The sequence below is a fragment of the Anabrus simplex genome, chromosome 2 (assembly GCF_040414725.1).
Source record: "Anabrus simplex isolate iqAnaSimp1 chromosome 2, ASM4041472v1, whole genome shotgun sequence".
In the NCBI taxonomy this organism is placed as follows: Eukaryota; Metazoa; Arthropoda; class Insecta; order Orthoptera; family Tettigoniidae; genus Anabrus; species Anabrus simplex.
This window is the reverse complement of record NC_090266.1, coordinates 831,879,754-831,895,258: the sequence shown is the minus strand read 5'-3', so window position 1 is coordinate 831,895,258 and position 15,505 is coordinate 831,879,754. Positions and strand designations below refer to the sequence as shown.

Sequence of the window (15,505 nt, the reverse complement as noted above, 5' to 3'; positions counted from 1 at the left end):
ATCCGGACACCCACAAAAACATACGTTTTTCATCTTAGGTGCATTGTGCTGCCACCGACTGCCAGGTACTCCATACCAGCGACCTCAGTAGTCATTAAAAGAGCAGAATGGGGCGCTCCGCGGAACTCACGGACTTCGAACATGGTCAGGTGATAGGGTGTAACTTGTGTCAGAAGTCTATACGTGAGATTTCCACACTCCTAAACATCCCCAGGTCCACTGTTTCTGATGTGATAGTGAAGTGGAAACGTGAAGGGACACGTACAGCACGAAAGCTGTACAGGCCAACCTCGTCTGTTGACTGACAGAGACCGCCGACAGTTGAAGAGGGTCGTAAAGTGTAATAGGCTGGCATCTATCCAGACCATCACACAGGAATTCCAAACTGCATCAGGATCCACTCCAAGTACTATGACAGTTCGGCAGGAGGTGAGAAAACTTGGATTTCATGGTCGGGCGGCTGCCCATAAGCCACACACCTCGCTTGGTGTAAGGAGCGTAAACATTGGACGATTGAACAGTGGAAAAACGTGTGGAGTGACGAATCACGGTACACAATGTGGCAATCTGATGTGTGGGTATGGCGAATGCCTGGTGAACGTCATCTGCCAGCGTGTGTAGTGCCCAACAGTAAAATTCGGAGGCGGTGGTGTTATGGTCTGGTCGTGCTTTTCATGGAGGGGGCTTGCACCCCTTGTTGTTTTGTAAGGCACTATCACAACACAGACCTACATTGATGTTTTAAGCACCTTCTTGCTGCCTACTGTTGAAGAGCACTTCGGGGATGGCGACTGCATCTTTCAACACGATCGAGCACCTGTTCATAATGCACAGTCTGTGGCGGAGTGGTTATACGACAATAACATCCCTGTAATGGACTGGCCTGCACAGAGTCCCGACCTGAATCCTATAGAACACCTTTGGGATGTTTTGGAACGCCGGCTTCGTGCCAGGCCTCACCGACCAACATCGCTACCTCTCCTCAGTGCAGCGCTCTGTGAAGAATGGGCTGCCATTCCTCAAGCAACCTTCCAGCACCTGATTGCATGTATGCCTGCGAGAGTGGAATCTGTCATCCATGCTAAGGATGGGCCAACACCATATTGAATTCCAGCATTACCGATGGAGGGCACCATAAACTTGTACGCCATGTTCAGCCAGGTGTCCGGATACTTTTGATCACATAGTGTACATATCATCCTTGGATCTGAAAAGACTGCTAGGTGATGATACTGTCAGAGAAATACTGACCTCAAGTAGCGTACATATCATTAAGAACCGACCTGAATGATTTCAAGGTAAGGGGCACAGAAACAGCAAAGGTCCTGACACTAGCTATGCAGTAAGGATTATGGTATGCTTAGTATACACACAAAGGCTTCCAGACTGAACCCTGATGGCATTATAGTCTACTGTGAGTGTCCACCAAAATTATAATCATTAATAATTCTATATGCATTGTATGAATGTAAAACAAATGTTGTTTGTGCAATGACAACAACATATCTTAAGAACTCCCTACAATATTATTAATAATATTTCATTTAAGTCCCACTAAATACTTTTACGGTTTTCAGAGACACTGAAGTGCTGGAATTTTGTCCCGCACGAGTTCTTTTATGAGCCAGTAAATTTACCGACACGAGGCTGACGTATTTGAGCACCTTTAAATACCACCGGACTGAGCCATGATCGAACCTGCCAAGTTGGGGTCAGAAGGCCAGCGCCTCAATCGTCTGAGTCACTCAGCCCAGTCCCTACAATATTCTATCAGAGATCCTGAGCTAGTATTTCATACAGATGACTTTAGAGCAACTAACCCACTTTTTTTTATTTTATACATCGCAATAAGTAGAATGTAGCCTCCGTGGCTCAAATCCCGGTCCCTCCATGTGAGATTTGTGCTGGACAAAGCAGAGGCAGGACAGGTTTTTCTCTGGGTACTCCGGTTTTCCCTGTCATGTTTCATTCCAGCAACACTCTCCATTATCGTTTCATAGCATTTATCAGACATTAATGATCACCTTGCGAGCGGCGACCCCATTGTAATAATAGCTTATCTATGATTCATTCATTACATCCCTGACCCAGTCAATGACTGGAAAACAGGTTGAAGGTTTTCAATAAGTATAATATTGACTGGTAGATACTTCTGGAATGCTGACGTTCAGTTCAGTACTGGAATTTTAATCCAGGTACCTATGCAGGGGCACCACGAGCAGGAATCAGCTGGGAGTTATGCTGGATGGCACATTAACATATAAGAAACATTGCCAAAACCTGAAACAAAAGATAGCTGCCAGATACAACATTCTACGAAAGTTATCAGGAACAAGTTGGGGAACACAACCACACACAATTAGAACATCAGCTCTAGCTCCATGCTATTCTGCAGGAGAATATGCCTCCCCGGTTTGGTACAGGTCAGCTCATGCGAAACAGGTCGACATCACTTTAAACGAAGCTGCAGGATCATTCATTACTGGATGCTTGAAACCTACACCCATTGAGAAGGTCCAACTTTTAGCTGGTATTGCTCCCTGTGAGATTCGTAGGGAGGTAGCAGCTAACAAAGAAAGGCTCCAGTCATCATCTTCAGAATCACATCCTCTCTATGGATACCACCCAGCCACACAGAGGCTAAAATCTAGAAAAAGTTTTTTTTTTTTTTTTTTTGCTAGTTGTTTTACGTCGCACCGACACAGATAGGTCTTACGGCGACGATGGGACAGGAAAGGGCTAGGAGTGGGAAGGAAGCGGCCGTGGCCTTAGTTAAGGTACAGCCCCAGCATTTGCCTGGTGTGAAAATGGGAAACCATGGAAAACCATCTTCAGGGCTGCCGATAGTGGGATTCGAACCTACTATCTCCCGGATGCAAGCTCACAGCCGCGTGCCTCTACGCGCACGGCCAACTCGCCCGGTGGAAAAAGTTTTCTCCGCACATCAGTTAACCTTGAGGGGAAAGCAGAGAATGCTAGAGTCACAATGTGGAAAGAAAGAATCCACCACCTTTCCAACTGGATAGAGCCGAAGGAAAGTCTTCCATGTGGACACCAGGAGAAGTGGACAGTATGGAAAGCCCTTAACAGACTCCGTACGGAAGTCGGCAGAACAAAAGTAAATTTGCGGAAGTGGGGCTTCTCAAGTGAATCATCACTTTGTGATTGCGGAGAGCAGCAGACGATCCAACATCTATGTCAGTGTGTTTTATGACCTTCAATGTGCACTATAAAAGACTTGATTGCAGCCTCCCCCAACGCTATTGACGTCGCCCAAAACTGGGCAAGCATCATCTTCTAGATCTCGAATATTGTTGCTCTATCTGTGATGTATAATAGACTTGTATATATGTATAGTAGGAATGTAGATATCTTGTTGCTTTTTGTTAAATATCTGTAAGTAAAGTTGATACTTCTGACACGAATAAAGAAAGAATAAGTATAATAGAATATTCCCCTCTCCCAGCTCTGGACCACCAGAAACAGAGGAGAGAGTATTAGACAAATTCCTATAACAGCTAAAACGAACCATCAAACAAGATACTAAAAGTATAATTATTATCAACCATAATCATTTTTGTCTTGAGTTTAATACAGTTCTACACTTCTGAGTCAGAATTTTGCGTGTCGTACATGTGTGGGGGTGATTTCACCTCAAATCAAACAGACGAAGAATGAATGTGTCATCAGTACTTCAAAAGTTTGCTGAATAAATATATATATATACATTGAAGTTCCATGTAAGGTCTACCAAAAATTAAAATTTTCATTTTCTGTTGATTAGTTAAAAATGTTATAGGCCTATCTAAATTAGGGTATTTGTGAAAATTTCTTAACAGAAGGGAAATTTTAAAAATTGTAATTAAACTAAATGCAATAGAGATCCGAATTTTTTTTTTTTTTTTTTTTTTTTTTGCTAGGGGCTTTACGTCGCACCGACACAGATAGGTCTTATGGCGACGATAGGATAGGAAAGGCCTAGGAGTTGGAAGGAAGCGGCCGTGGCCTTAATTAAGGTACAGCCCCAGCATTTGCCTGGTGTGAAAATGGGAAACCACGGAAAACCATCTTCAGGGCTGCCGATAGTGGGATTCGAACCTACTATCTCCCGGATGCAAGCTCACAGCCGTGCGCCTCTACGCGCAGAAATTATTTTTAATAGAAACCTTATTCACAATACTATCAGATATGATTGACATATACACACTTCTGAGCTTTTTGTCATCATAATTTGGAAAAACAAAATAAGAAAATTTGTAACTTTTTGCAAACTTCAAAATTGTGTTTTGAAAATATGAACAGTCATAGGATGGTAACTGTCTTGAGAAATGATAACTGGGAAACTTTAATTATCAAAATGTTTCTACATAAAAATGAGATAATCTGAAATTTTTCGATTCCTTAGGTATTATTTTATCTAATATCCCCATCCTGAACATTATAAAATCTGTAAGAGATATTATTTGGTCACTGTAATTATAGAAGGTATAATCAGAGTGGGCAATATTTTTTGTGCAAAATATGTGATATTTTTAAGTTAGGCCTATCTACAATCAAAGTCAAAAAAACATGGGTACTTAAGTACTTAAAATGTTTGCTGATGTTGAGTAAATGTAATGCAAAATGTTTATTTCTGAGTCAGAATAAGTATATTTTACAGTGCTCCAAGTGAGTAGAAAAACAATTTCTGATTTTGTTGAAGCATTTTATAACAAAATTAGATATAGAAAATATGTTAGCTTCACGCAATTTTCTGTTTCTGATATTTTTCACGAATTTTTACTCTCTTTTGTCTTGATTTTATTTCTTTATGACATTCCATGAATTGGAATTGCCTACACTGGTTCAAGGTTTGAAATGTAAACTTTACTAGGCAATCAATTGATTGTCCAAGATTCATTTACTCTGAGTGTATTTTATAACTACTCGATAAGAAGTATGCTGAAAGAGGCTCACTGTATCACCACTGCACTGCTGAAAACAGATGATTTTTCTTTTTTTTTTTCCTTTTCTTTTCTTAAATCTGCTCCTCAATGAACTTGTGTAGCCATGCTGAATTTGCATGTGGACAAGGATGATCCAACAAGTGCAGCACTTGAAAAATGGGAACTGCACACTGATGATGGACATTTGAAAGCATTTTCTGGACCATGTGGTGCCATAAAGGAGACTGTTACATGCAGTGAATGCATGTGCATACTTCCTTGACTGACTGTCATTTTATCCATTTTGGTTGTAAGGAGCAGAATTTTGCAAGACGAATTTTTAAATTTGGGTTTTCCTTTCTATATTAAGAGATATGTTTCTCTTACTGATCTTGTCACATATCTTTTTCACTTAGAGAGATAACATCAGCCTGAATACAGCTTTGCCTGCTATAATCTTTGTCATCACTCAGGGAATATTCCAGAGCAGCATTAAGAGTATCATCCTGCAATGGATGTCCACAGTAGGAATCTAGGCATACACAAATACCTTTTTCCTTTTTTATTTTACAGGCTTTTGAAATTAAGTAATGTGAGAAGTGGGCATGTATTTCTGTAACTGCTGATTGGAGCAGCTGTCTGGTACATTCTCAGTAATTGTACCTTCTCAGGGTAAATGACTGCTGAGACCACTGTATTTAGGTTTTGAAACCACACATCACATTGCGTGCACACATCAATGTCGTCAGGTTCTGCACCATCTACATTATACACTTTGCAAAGTTTTGAAGATGTTTCTTGTATATAACTTGTTCCAAATTCTTTCACCTTTCCTTTTACATACTGTTTTCTTCTCGTGCTTCTTATCTTGCTAGTTCATTAAAGGGGGAATATGTTAGGGTCTATAGCAGAAATGCTAACATTTTTTTGCTAATTGCTTTACGTCGCACCGACACAGATAGGTCTTATGGTGACGATGGGACAGGGAAGGGCTGGGAGTTGGAAGGAAGCGGCCGTGGCCTTAATTAAGGTACAGCCCCAGCATTTGCCTGGTGTGAAAATGGGAAACCACAGAAAACCATTTTCAGGGCTGCCGACAGTGGGGTTCGAACCTACTATCTCCCGAATACTGGACACTGGCCTCACTTAAGCAACTGCAGCTATCGAGCTCGGTGAAATGCTAACATTCAACGCATCAACTACTTCTCTTTCCAGAATGTAAACATCTGCATTGTCTTTTCAGTTTCACATTCTGGTGATTGTAATTGTTCAGGTGAGTTACCACCAAATGACAGTTAATGGCGGAGCTGTTGAGGATCCAGTCAGCCTTCGGGCTGAGAACTAAACACACATACACACTTCCTGGTTATCGTTGCCCTTACAGTTTCTATTCATGTCTGTAGCCATCTTTTATTGCCACTCAAAATTCATCTTTTTAACATGTCTCTGTATTCTTTCCTTTTTCCACAAAATTTGTTCCTAGCTACATCCCCTTTATCTATGCTACATCTCCTAGGTGCCTTCATAAGTAGTGTAATTTTCTTTGCATATTCTGTATTATACCATCCAGAAATGGTAAGTCCCCAGGGTTTGATTACCTCACTGCTGATATGATAAAGGCAGATAGAGCACAAGGCATACCATGGTTGTACAGAGTACTCTCTGTAATCTGGGAAGAGAACAGAATACCAGTGGACTGTATGAAAGGTATCATTATTCCCCTGTATAAAAATGGAAACAGGAAGAAATGTAGAAATTATACCGGCATAACTCTACATTCGCACTCAAACTTCTGGAGAAGACAACAGAAAGAACAAACAAACACCATGGCACAACCACCCGTGAAAGGCCTTGGCCTACCAAGCGACCAGTACATAGTCCGAAGGCTTGCAAATTGCGAGGTGATGAGTGGTCAGTAAGACAAATCCTCTCGGCCGTTATGCTTGGATCTATGGGAATCAACATCTGTATTATCTTGAGACCGGGGTCGCTATCTCACCGTCAGAGAGCTCCTCAATCATAATCACAAAGGCTGAAAGGACCTCGAACCAGCCTTCACATCCAGGTAAACATCCCTGACCTGGCCGGGAAATGAACCCGGGGCCTCCAGATAAGAGGCAGGCGCTACCCATATACCACAGGGCCAGCCATAATTGAAAGAAGAATCAGGAATATACTGTAGTAGTAGAACCATTATGGGAGGAGGACCAACACTTGTTCAGGAAGAGCCGAAACACTACAGACCTGATATCTGCCATCAGAATGCTAACAGAGAAGCACTGGGAATATGGTAAGAACTTAATGATGGTTTTTATGGACATAGAGAAGGCCTACGACAGTGTGCGTAGGGAGATAATCTGGGAATGGCTAAAAGGTATAGGTGTGCCAAACTTCCTGATTGATAAAGTAAAAATGCTCTATCAAAAATGCCTTAGCTGTGTCCAAGTAGGGGATGGAAGATCAGATTGGTTTGAAACCAAAAGAGAACTCCAGCAGGGAAGTTCCTTGTCTCAATTCTTGTTCATCATTGCCATGGATCGAATCATAAAAGAACATAGTAAAGAGTTTTAACATTCATTTGGTATAGCTCTTTCATGTAAACAATAATCAAATAAGTAGGCCTTCTTCAGATATGGTACTATATCCCAAACCATTGCCTTTAGTATATCCCTAGAAATCTTATCTCCAGCTCCTTTTCTAGTTTCCAACTTCTGTATTTTATTGTAAATTTTGTTATCATCATGGATAAATTTTAATACTTCATTAGTATTAGTCACCTATATCTGGACATTATCCTTGTAACCAACAATGTTTACATAATGCTGACTAAATGCCTTTTGAAGATCCTCGCGTACACACTCCCCTTGTTCATTAATGATTCCTGGATGTCCTCCTTGTAACCTGTTTCTACCTTAAAGTACCTATACATACCCTTCCATTTTTCACTAAAATTTGTATGTCTGCCAATTATGCTTGCCATCATGCACCTCCTTAGTCTGCACGTAAACAAACGTGCAGAGATGGCACACTGTTACAGACACACAGCCAATAAACAGTAGTACCATAAGTAGTCATACATGCCAACTTCACAAAATATCACCAGCATTGAAACCGGAATACTGATCGACTTATAAACAAAGCAGTTAAGAATGCAACTTATGTTAGAATTTCACACCTTGCTTACGCATTTAAGACACGCTCTTTATGTTCAAATGAGGAATGTTTAATTGATCGAAACTCGCCTACGTCACTGTCACAGGAATCCTAAAAGGTTATATCTTACAACCGAAAAACGAACTGGAGCTTCCGAATAATTAACGTATTAACCCTAATACGAGCAACAAACGTCATATTTCCATCAACAAACCTCCTTGCGCTTCTTTCCCTTCCTCTTCTCAGCCATCTTCACATTCACTACGCACGTCAAATTTAACTTAAGTCCGTTGACAAATACCGACAACGAAGTTCCTGGGCCTTCACATCCAGTTCCGCAAAATAATCGTGGACAGTTGTCAAACCGAACAGTCAAAGAAGATAAGTATTAAATCGTATGTAGAAAATGAACGAAGCAATTTTTCCAAAGATGTTTACGAAGGTCTCAAAATAATCTGGACGTTTTAGTTAAAACACGTGTTGCCGCTGAAACAAAATGCCAACTAATGAATACTTATCTCTGCGCTAAGTTATCAGACATCTATGCTCACTAGGGGGCATTCCCTACTCGTCACCACCGATTTCGCTCAAATTTATAGAACGTGCAGGGCTTGGCTAGAAATGAAAGTACCCGAAGTGGGAACTCCAGATAGCCAAGCGTATAGAAAATAAAAAATAAAAATGTTGACGTGGCTCTCGCACCGTATAGGCTACTTACGTAGGTGCGCACGCCGACTAGTAGTTGGCGTATCGGTAATAGCTCGGGCTAATAATTCGGTGCTTGTGAGGTCGACTTCCCGTGTAGAGACTTCTCTTTTTCCTCTCCACTTTTATATTATTCATTTTCCAATTAAGCAAAGAGGTGAATAATCCATTTTATTTATTTATTTATTTATTTATTTATTTATTTATTTATTTATTTATTTATTTATTTATTTATTTATTTATTTATTTATTTATTTATTTATTTATTTATTTATTTATTTATTTATTCTTAATCTGTTTTCCCTCCAGGGTCGCTTTTCCCTCGGACTCAACGAGGGATCCTACCTCTACCGCCTCAAGGGCAGTGTCCTGGAACTTCAGACTGTGGGTCGGGGATACAACTGGGGAGGATGACCAATCCCTCGCCCAGGCGGCCTCACCTGCTATGCTGAACAGGGGCCTTGTGGAGGGACGGGAAGATTGGATGGGACAGGCAAAGAAGAGGGAAGGAAGCGGCCGTGGCCTTAAGTTAGGTACCATCCCGGCATTTGCCTGGAGGAGAAGTGGGAAACCACGGAAAACCACTTCCAGGATGGCTGAGGTGGGAATCGAACCCATCTCTACTCAGTTGACCTCCCGAGGCTGAGTGGACCCCGTTCCAGCCCTCGTACCACTGTTCAAATTTCGTTGCAGAGCCGGGAATCGAACCCGGACCTACGGGGGTGGCAGCTAATCACGCTAACCACTACACCACAGAGGCGGACATTTATTTATTTATTTATTTATTTATTTATTTATTTATTTATTTATTTATTTATTTATTTATTTATTTATTTATTTATTTATTTATTTATTTATTTATTTATTTATTTATACTCAAAAGGCATAGAACGGGTAAAAATTTGGGATTTTATTATCAGACTTTTCAACAAAGGATTGTAATTAAAGCGCGTACGAAAAGACTTTGTACATGAAAATTCAAAACTTTATTCATTGACATTCGATGCTTTACATACAGTATGTCGGGATGATATTTATCGTAGAAACAGGGGAAACAATAATTAGTTCTGCATCTAGCACAAGTCATGAACGCCGCATTTTACAACCAAATCGTTATTTCAACGTCTCCATAGAATAAAGAAAGTCTCCACACGAGGTGTCGAACCAGCGACCATCCGATTACCAGTCCCAGCTCTTACCGCTACGCGAACTACTGCTCGGCGTGCGCACTTACGTTAGTGGCTTATACGGTGCGAGAGCCACTTCAACATTTTTATTTTCGATACGCTTGGCCATCTGGAGTTCCCACTTCGGGTACTTTCCTTTCTAGCCAAGCCCTGCATGTTCTATAAATTTGAGCGAAATCGGTGGTGACATGTAGGGAATGCCCCCTTGTCAGTCAAATCATTTACTTGCAACGGAATTGCCTCTCATTGGAAAGTGGGAAAACTGTGATACTGTGATAGCACACTACTGTGTACGCACAAACACCCGTATAGTGCTGCGTTTCAGAACACTGCTTACGACGCTACAAATTTTACTAAATGTTCTTCGGAACGATTACCAAACAGGTAATTCAGATATACCTACTGCGTCTAGTGCGGATATGTTATTTAATTACATAGTTAAAAATCCACTGAAGATAAGATGAACAGACGTTCGCCAATAATGAAGTAGATACAGAAAGTAAACATCAGAAGAAAAGTAAACAAAATAATGTTCAAACATTATTTTATCGACGATTAGTGTTTTTTTACATATGGACGATATTATAAAGGAAATACAAATACAATGCCGGCCAAAAAATAAGCGTACACCTAGGAAAAATAAAGTTTCTGAAATGAGCTTTACGACGACATTCATTATAATTTAATTTGTATTTATTAATTTTAATAAAATGTTATTCATTCTTTTTATTGATTGTTTATAATTTATATACAGCTCCTTGGCTGAAAATGTCCAATGTCCACGTTGTTGCCTTCGGTTCACAGGAACTTGGTTTCAATTTTTGCGGCCGGATACACTTTAACCACTCCTGGCTAACGCTGTTAGAAACCAGTATGATAAATATTCTTTGAATTGCCTACTTCCTTGTATGCTATTTGATTGTGATCTATCGTTGCCTACGAGTATACAAGGCCAGGAAGTGTGCGCTAGTTCTGAGCATAAAAACCGTCCCCAAATAAGTTCGCAGTAGGCCTAACGGTACCGCCGCCAGATGTCTCAACATCGTGCTATAGTTTGCATGTGTTGTAGTGTATTAACATATGGAGAAAAGTGTTTTTAATACGTTTACGTATAGATTTCACTTATTGTTAGTGTTCAAATGAACTCCAAGTAAATTTGATATACACTATAAAATATGGTATATCGTACTGTAAGTCCAATTCGTCAAAGAAAGAAGAACAACTGGAGTTTTCAATCATTTCCAGCCGATCCAGTTTTAAAGGAGAAGTGGATAATTGCTACATCCAGACAGGGAGAGTGGGGCAAATTAAGTTCGCTTTGGTCGCCTGGGACGTCATCTAGAGTCTGTTATTTACATTTTAAATATTGAGACTTCAGATTATGGGCTGCAGACTCATTAGATCACTTCATTGCCTCCGACTACCGCATCAAAAGACACTTAAGAATTATATTGGCTTTTCGAATGGAAAAAGACTAGAATAACATACCTCATTAAAGATCCCCTGTGGGTGGGGGCGGTAGAATAACACGCACGGTTTCCCCAGACTGTCGTAAGAGGCGACTAAAAGGGGCGCAAGGGCTCTGAAATTTGGAGCGTGTGTTAGCGACCATGGGGCCCTTAGCTGAGTCATGGCATTGCTTCCACTTAGTTGTGCTAGGCTCCTCACTTTCATCTATCCTATCCGACTTCTCTTGTTCAACTGTTGTTCTTTTCCGACCCCGACGGTATAAGGATCCCCAGGCCTAGAGAGTCTTTCATTTTCACGCCCTTCGTGGCCCTTGTCTTTCTTTGGCCGATATCTTCATTTTTCGAAGTGTCGGATCCCTTCATTTTCCCCCTCAGATTAGCGTTATATGGAGGATGGTTGCCTAGTTGTACTTCCTCTTAAAACAATAATCACCACCACCACCACCTCATTAAGGTAAACCTCCATTACGAAGCCATGAATTTGATATGCGTGGAGGAAACGTTGGAAACATTTATCATAGATGAAATGGCTATCAAGCCCAGAGTACACTACAATCGTAATCCTGATCAACAACAGTTCTGGAAATACTTGATGAGACGCTCGAAAGTGAGCTAAGTAATCAATTCGCGATGATTGTATTTTCTTTCAGATGTACTATTTTTAATAGGCTAAAATATCTGAAAGTTTCATATTATTTTAGACGTTATTGATATTAAGAATGACACCATGCCTTTTCAGAAAAGCCTGTCACTCTGGAGTTGTCTTCCTTGGCCATGATAGGTGGTTATCTTGTTCGAGTGGCGGAAGAAAATTCCAACTATGAATCATGCTTGGAACAGATATCCTCGGCCAGTACTGACAGTCCGCTGATGTGCCTCATTAGCTGGCAATACACGGACAGATTATTTGGCAGGCCTCGCCTTTGGGGCCAGATCCGACAGACCGCCTGCCAGGCGTGACCTTCAGAGACCCGGCCCGCTGCTCGCCATCAACTGTGACACCAAGCCTGTCGTGTTGTGCAACATAATCTGTCAACATTCCAGACCCTCTCGTTAATGGAATGATCCCTTTGTTCTCAGCAGGCCAAGCCTCATCCGCTGGCCTTTCAAACTAGTTTGAAATCCTTGCCGGTCGGGTCTGCCGAACTTAGAACTGTGCGATGGACATCGAAGCAGACAGTGTCCAGAGGGGAAAAAATGCTGTTGGGACTGTTGGAATGTGCATTTTGCTATATGTTAAATCATGCAAACAAAAAAAAAATCGATCGAAGTGGATGAAATCATGGATAGGACAGCGAGACAGCTTTAGTCACATGAGTCTGATACAACACCTGAGAGAAAATGAACCGGACGATTACAAGAATTACTTGCGAATGGACCACAGCGATTATGATATGATGTTAGGTAGGCATATACCGGGCGAGTTGGCCTTGCGGTCAGTGGCACGCGGCTGTGAGCTTGCATCCGGGAGATAGTGGGTTCGAATCCCACTGTCGGCAGCCTTGAAGATGGTTTTCCGTGGTTTCCCATTTTCACAAGAGGCAAATACTGGGGCTGTACCTTAATTAAGGCCACGGCCACTTCCTTCGAACTCATAGGCCTTTCCTATCCTATCGTCGCCATAAAACCTATCTGTGTCGGTGCGACGTAAAGCAACTAGCAAAAAAAAGGTAAGCACGAATGGATTTTTCTCATTATTACGTTAAATGTTTGATCCTTCTCAGTCTTATCCTTGGCTTTGACAATATGAAAGTGACTGAGGTACGAGCGATGCTAGTAATACCATTCCTTATGCAGCCAGTCCCTGTTATGAATGGTATGAAAATATCACGCATAGGGTCAGCTGGTGCGTGCATTTCAGTGGGTTTGGCAGACTGATATGCAAGCAACTTCTGGCTCGGCGAGGAAAGCAACGGGAAGCTATCTCACTCCTCATTTCCCTAGTACGCTTCTTCCAGTGATGCCTAGGCTATCTATGACAGCTGTTGGCATAACTGTGGAGGATCAGACCAGCCTTCGAACTGAATACCAAACATACATAACACATACATAATGGACTTGTTTACTGGGCTAGTTGGCCGTGCGGTTAGGGGCGCGCAGCTGTGAGCTTGCATCCGGGAGATAGTGGGTTCGAATCCCACTGTCGGCAGCTCTGAAAATGGTTTTCCGTGGTTTCTTATTTTTACATCAGGCAAATGCTATGGGCTGTGCCTTAATTAAGGCCACGGCCGCTTCCTTCCAACTCCTAGCCCTTCCCTATCCCATCGTCGTTATAAGACCTATCTGTGTCGGTGCGACGTAAGCCACTAGTAAAAAAATGACTTGTTTTGCGTAGCTCTTACTGGAGAACAGTCTAGTTGAAAGCGTATTTACTGTGGATATTGTAGCTTCTAAGCTGAAGAAGGAGGAAAGGAGGATACTGAAGAACGCTTGATTGCGACACCTCATGTTTTAATTGTCAGAGACACAGCCGCTCTTTGTACATTTCAATAAATTTCCCTAGCAGTGCCTTTGTCCACTCCATGCTTTCCTTACAGGAGGCTTGATCTGTGAGGCGAGGTCTTTCCGTTGAGGTGCTGACAACAGATCTGGTCTGTAGCGGATAACGCCTCAAACTGACCTTGCTCACCAACGAGCTAGAATAACATAGAGAGGCGGAAGCGCTGCCTGGGTGAACCTAATAGAACGAACGTCCGCCATGTTTCCTGTTGTCACACAAGCAAGGGGGCATGGCCTTTAAATGACGAAAAGTGTAGAAAATGCGCCTTTTAGAATCGCTGGGGGAGAATTAAAGTCCGTTGCCGAAAGCTTGAAGCATGAAAGCGAATACCGCCACTTCATCATATTGCGGCACGGGGCCAACATCACGATCAGTTGATTGTAGGGTAGTTCGAAATCATCGCACAGTGACATACGAATAGGCCTCGAAATCGGAACAAGAGCGTTACCCTGCTTGGCTGTTGTGGTTAAGCGTAAATTAGAATAAAAACGAGGGACATAAATATTTATGACAGGAAACCTTAAAATCATAGGGACCTATAATATGTTACAACCTCATTCTGTTAATATTTTTAAAATTATTGCATCCTCATGAGTACTGTGTTCCTTTCTTAATCTGTTTACCCTCCCGGGTTGGTTTTTCCCACGGACTCAGCGACGGATCGCACCTCTACCACCTCAAGGACAGTGTTCTGGAGCGTGAGACATTGGGTCGGGGGATACAACTGTGAGGGAGGGCTGCACCTGCTATGCTGAACAGGGGCCTTGTGGGGGGAAGAAGGAAGCGCCCGTGGCCTTAAGTTAGGTACCATCCCGGCATTTGCCTGGAGGAGAAGTGGGAAACCACGGAAAATCACTTCGAGGATGGCTGAGGTGGGAGTCGAACCCACTTCTACTCAGTTGACCTCCCCAGGCTGATAGAATCCCGTTACAGCCATCGTTCCCCTTTTCAAATTTCGTGGCGGAGCTGGGAATCGAACTCGGGCTTCCAGGGGTGTCAGCTGCCTACGCTAACCAGTGCACCACAGAGGCGGCCCATGAATACTTTACCACAATAATTGTTTAGTGTAATTATTTATTATAATATAAGGGGGGATATCATGTTTCTCCCATTACCATATCATACTGGGATTACTAGCTTGAAAGTTGTCCATTATGAAGTGTGGCGTAGTTTTAAAAACCAAGGCAACAGACATCTACAATAAAGGCTGCATACATTTCAAAAATAGCAGTAAAATGCTGTATTTATCATACTTGGTGTACGTTTGAACGAAATAAGTGATTGTTTGTGGTGGGCGTTCCATTTCCTTTATTTGTAAATGTGAATGAACATTAAATAGGGCTGGAAATGTACAGAGCATAAGCAACTGAATTGAGTGGGATACCATTTACCTCTTTTCGCCCTCACAACGCATTGTTCAGTTAATTCCTTGTTCTTTAAACGAAATCTGAAACAAAATTCGACAAATAATTACCGTGGCTATCCGTACTTTCGCTAAGTAAACAATAAAATGGATTTTATTACAAAAAGGAATCTCGGCTATCATTCAGTAATACTTACTTAAAG

The 15,505-nt window shown here is 41.7% G+C and overlaps 1 protein-coding gene across 1 annotated transcript in view; it reads right to left on the bottom strand.

Annotated features, from left to right (window-relative positions):
* Trp1 (translocation protein 1) overlaps nt 1-8,451 on the bottom strand; it is a 194,530-nt gene extending 186,079 nt beyond the window's left edge. Inside the window, exon 1 of the mRNA XM_067141537.2 lies at nt 8,293-8,451. Coding sequence (XP_066997638.1) covers nt 8,293-8,328 — 36 coding nt within the window. The 5' untranslated portion in view covers nt 8,329-8,451. The remainder of the gene's footprint in view (nt 1-8,292) is intronic.
* Between the last annotated feature and the right edge of the window lie 7,054 nt (nt 8,452-15,505).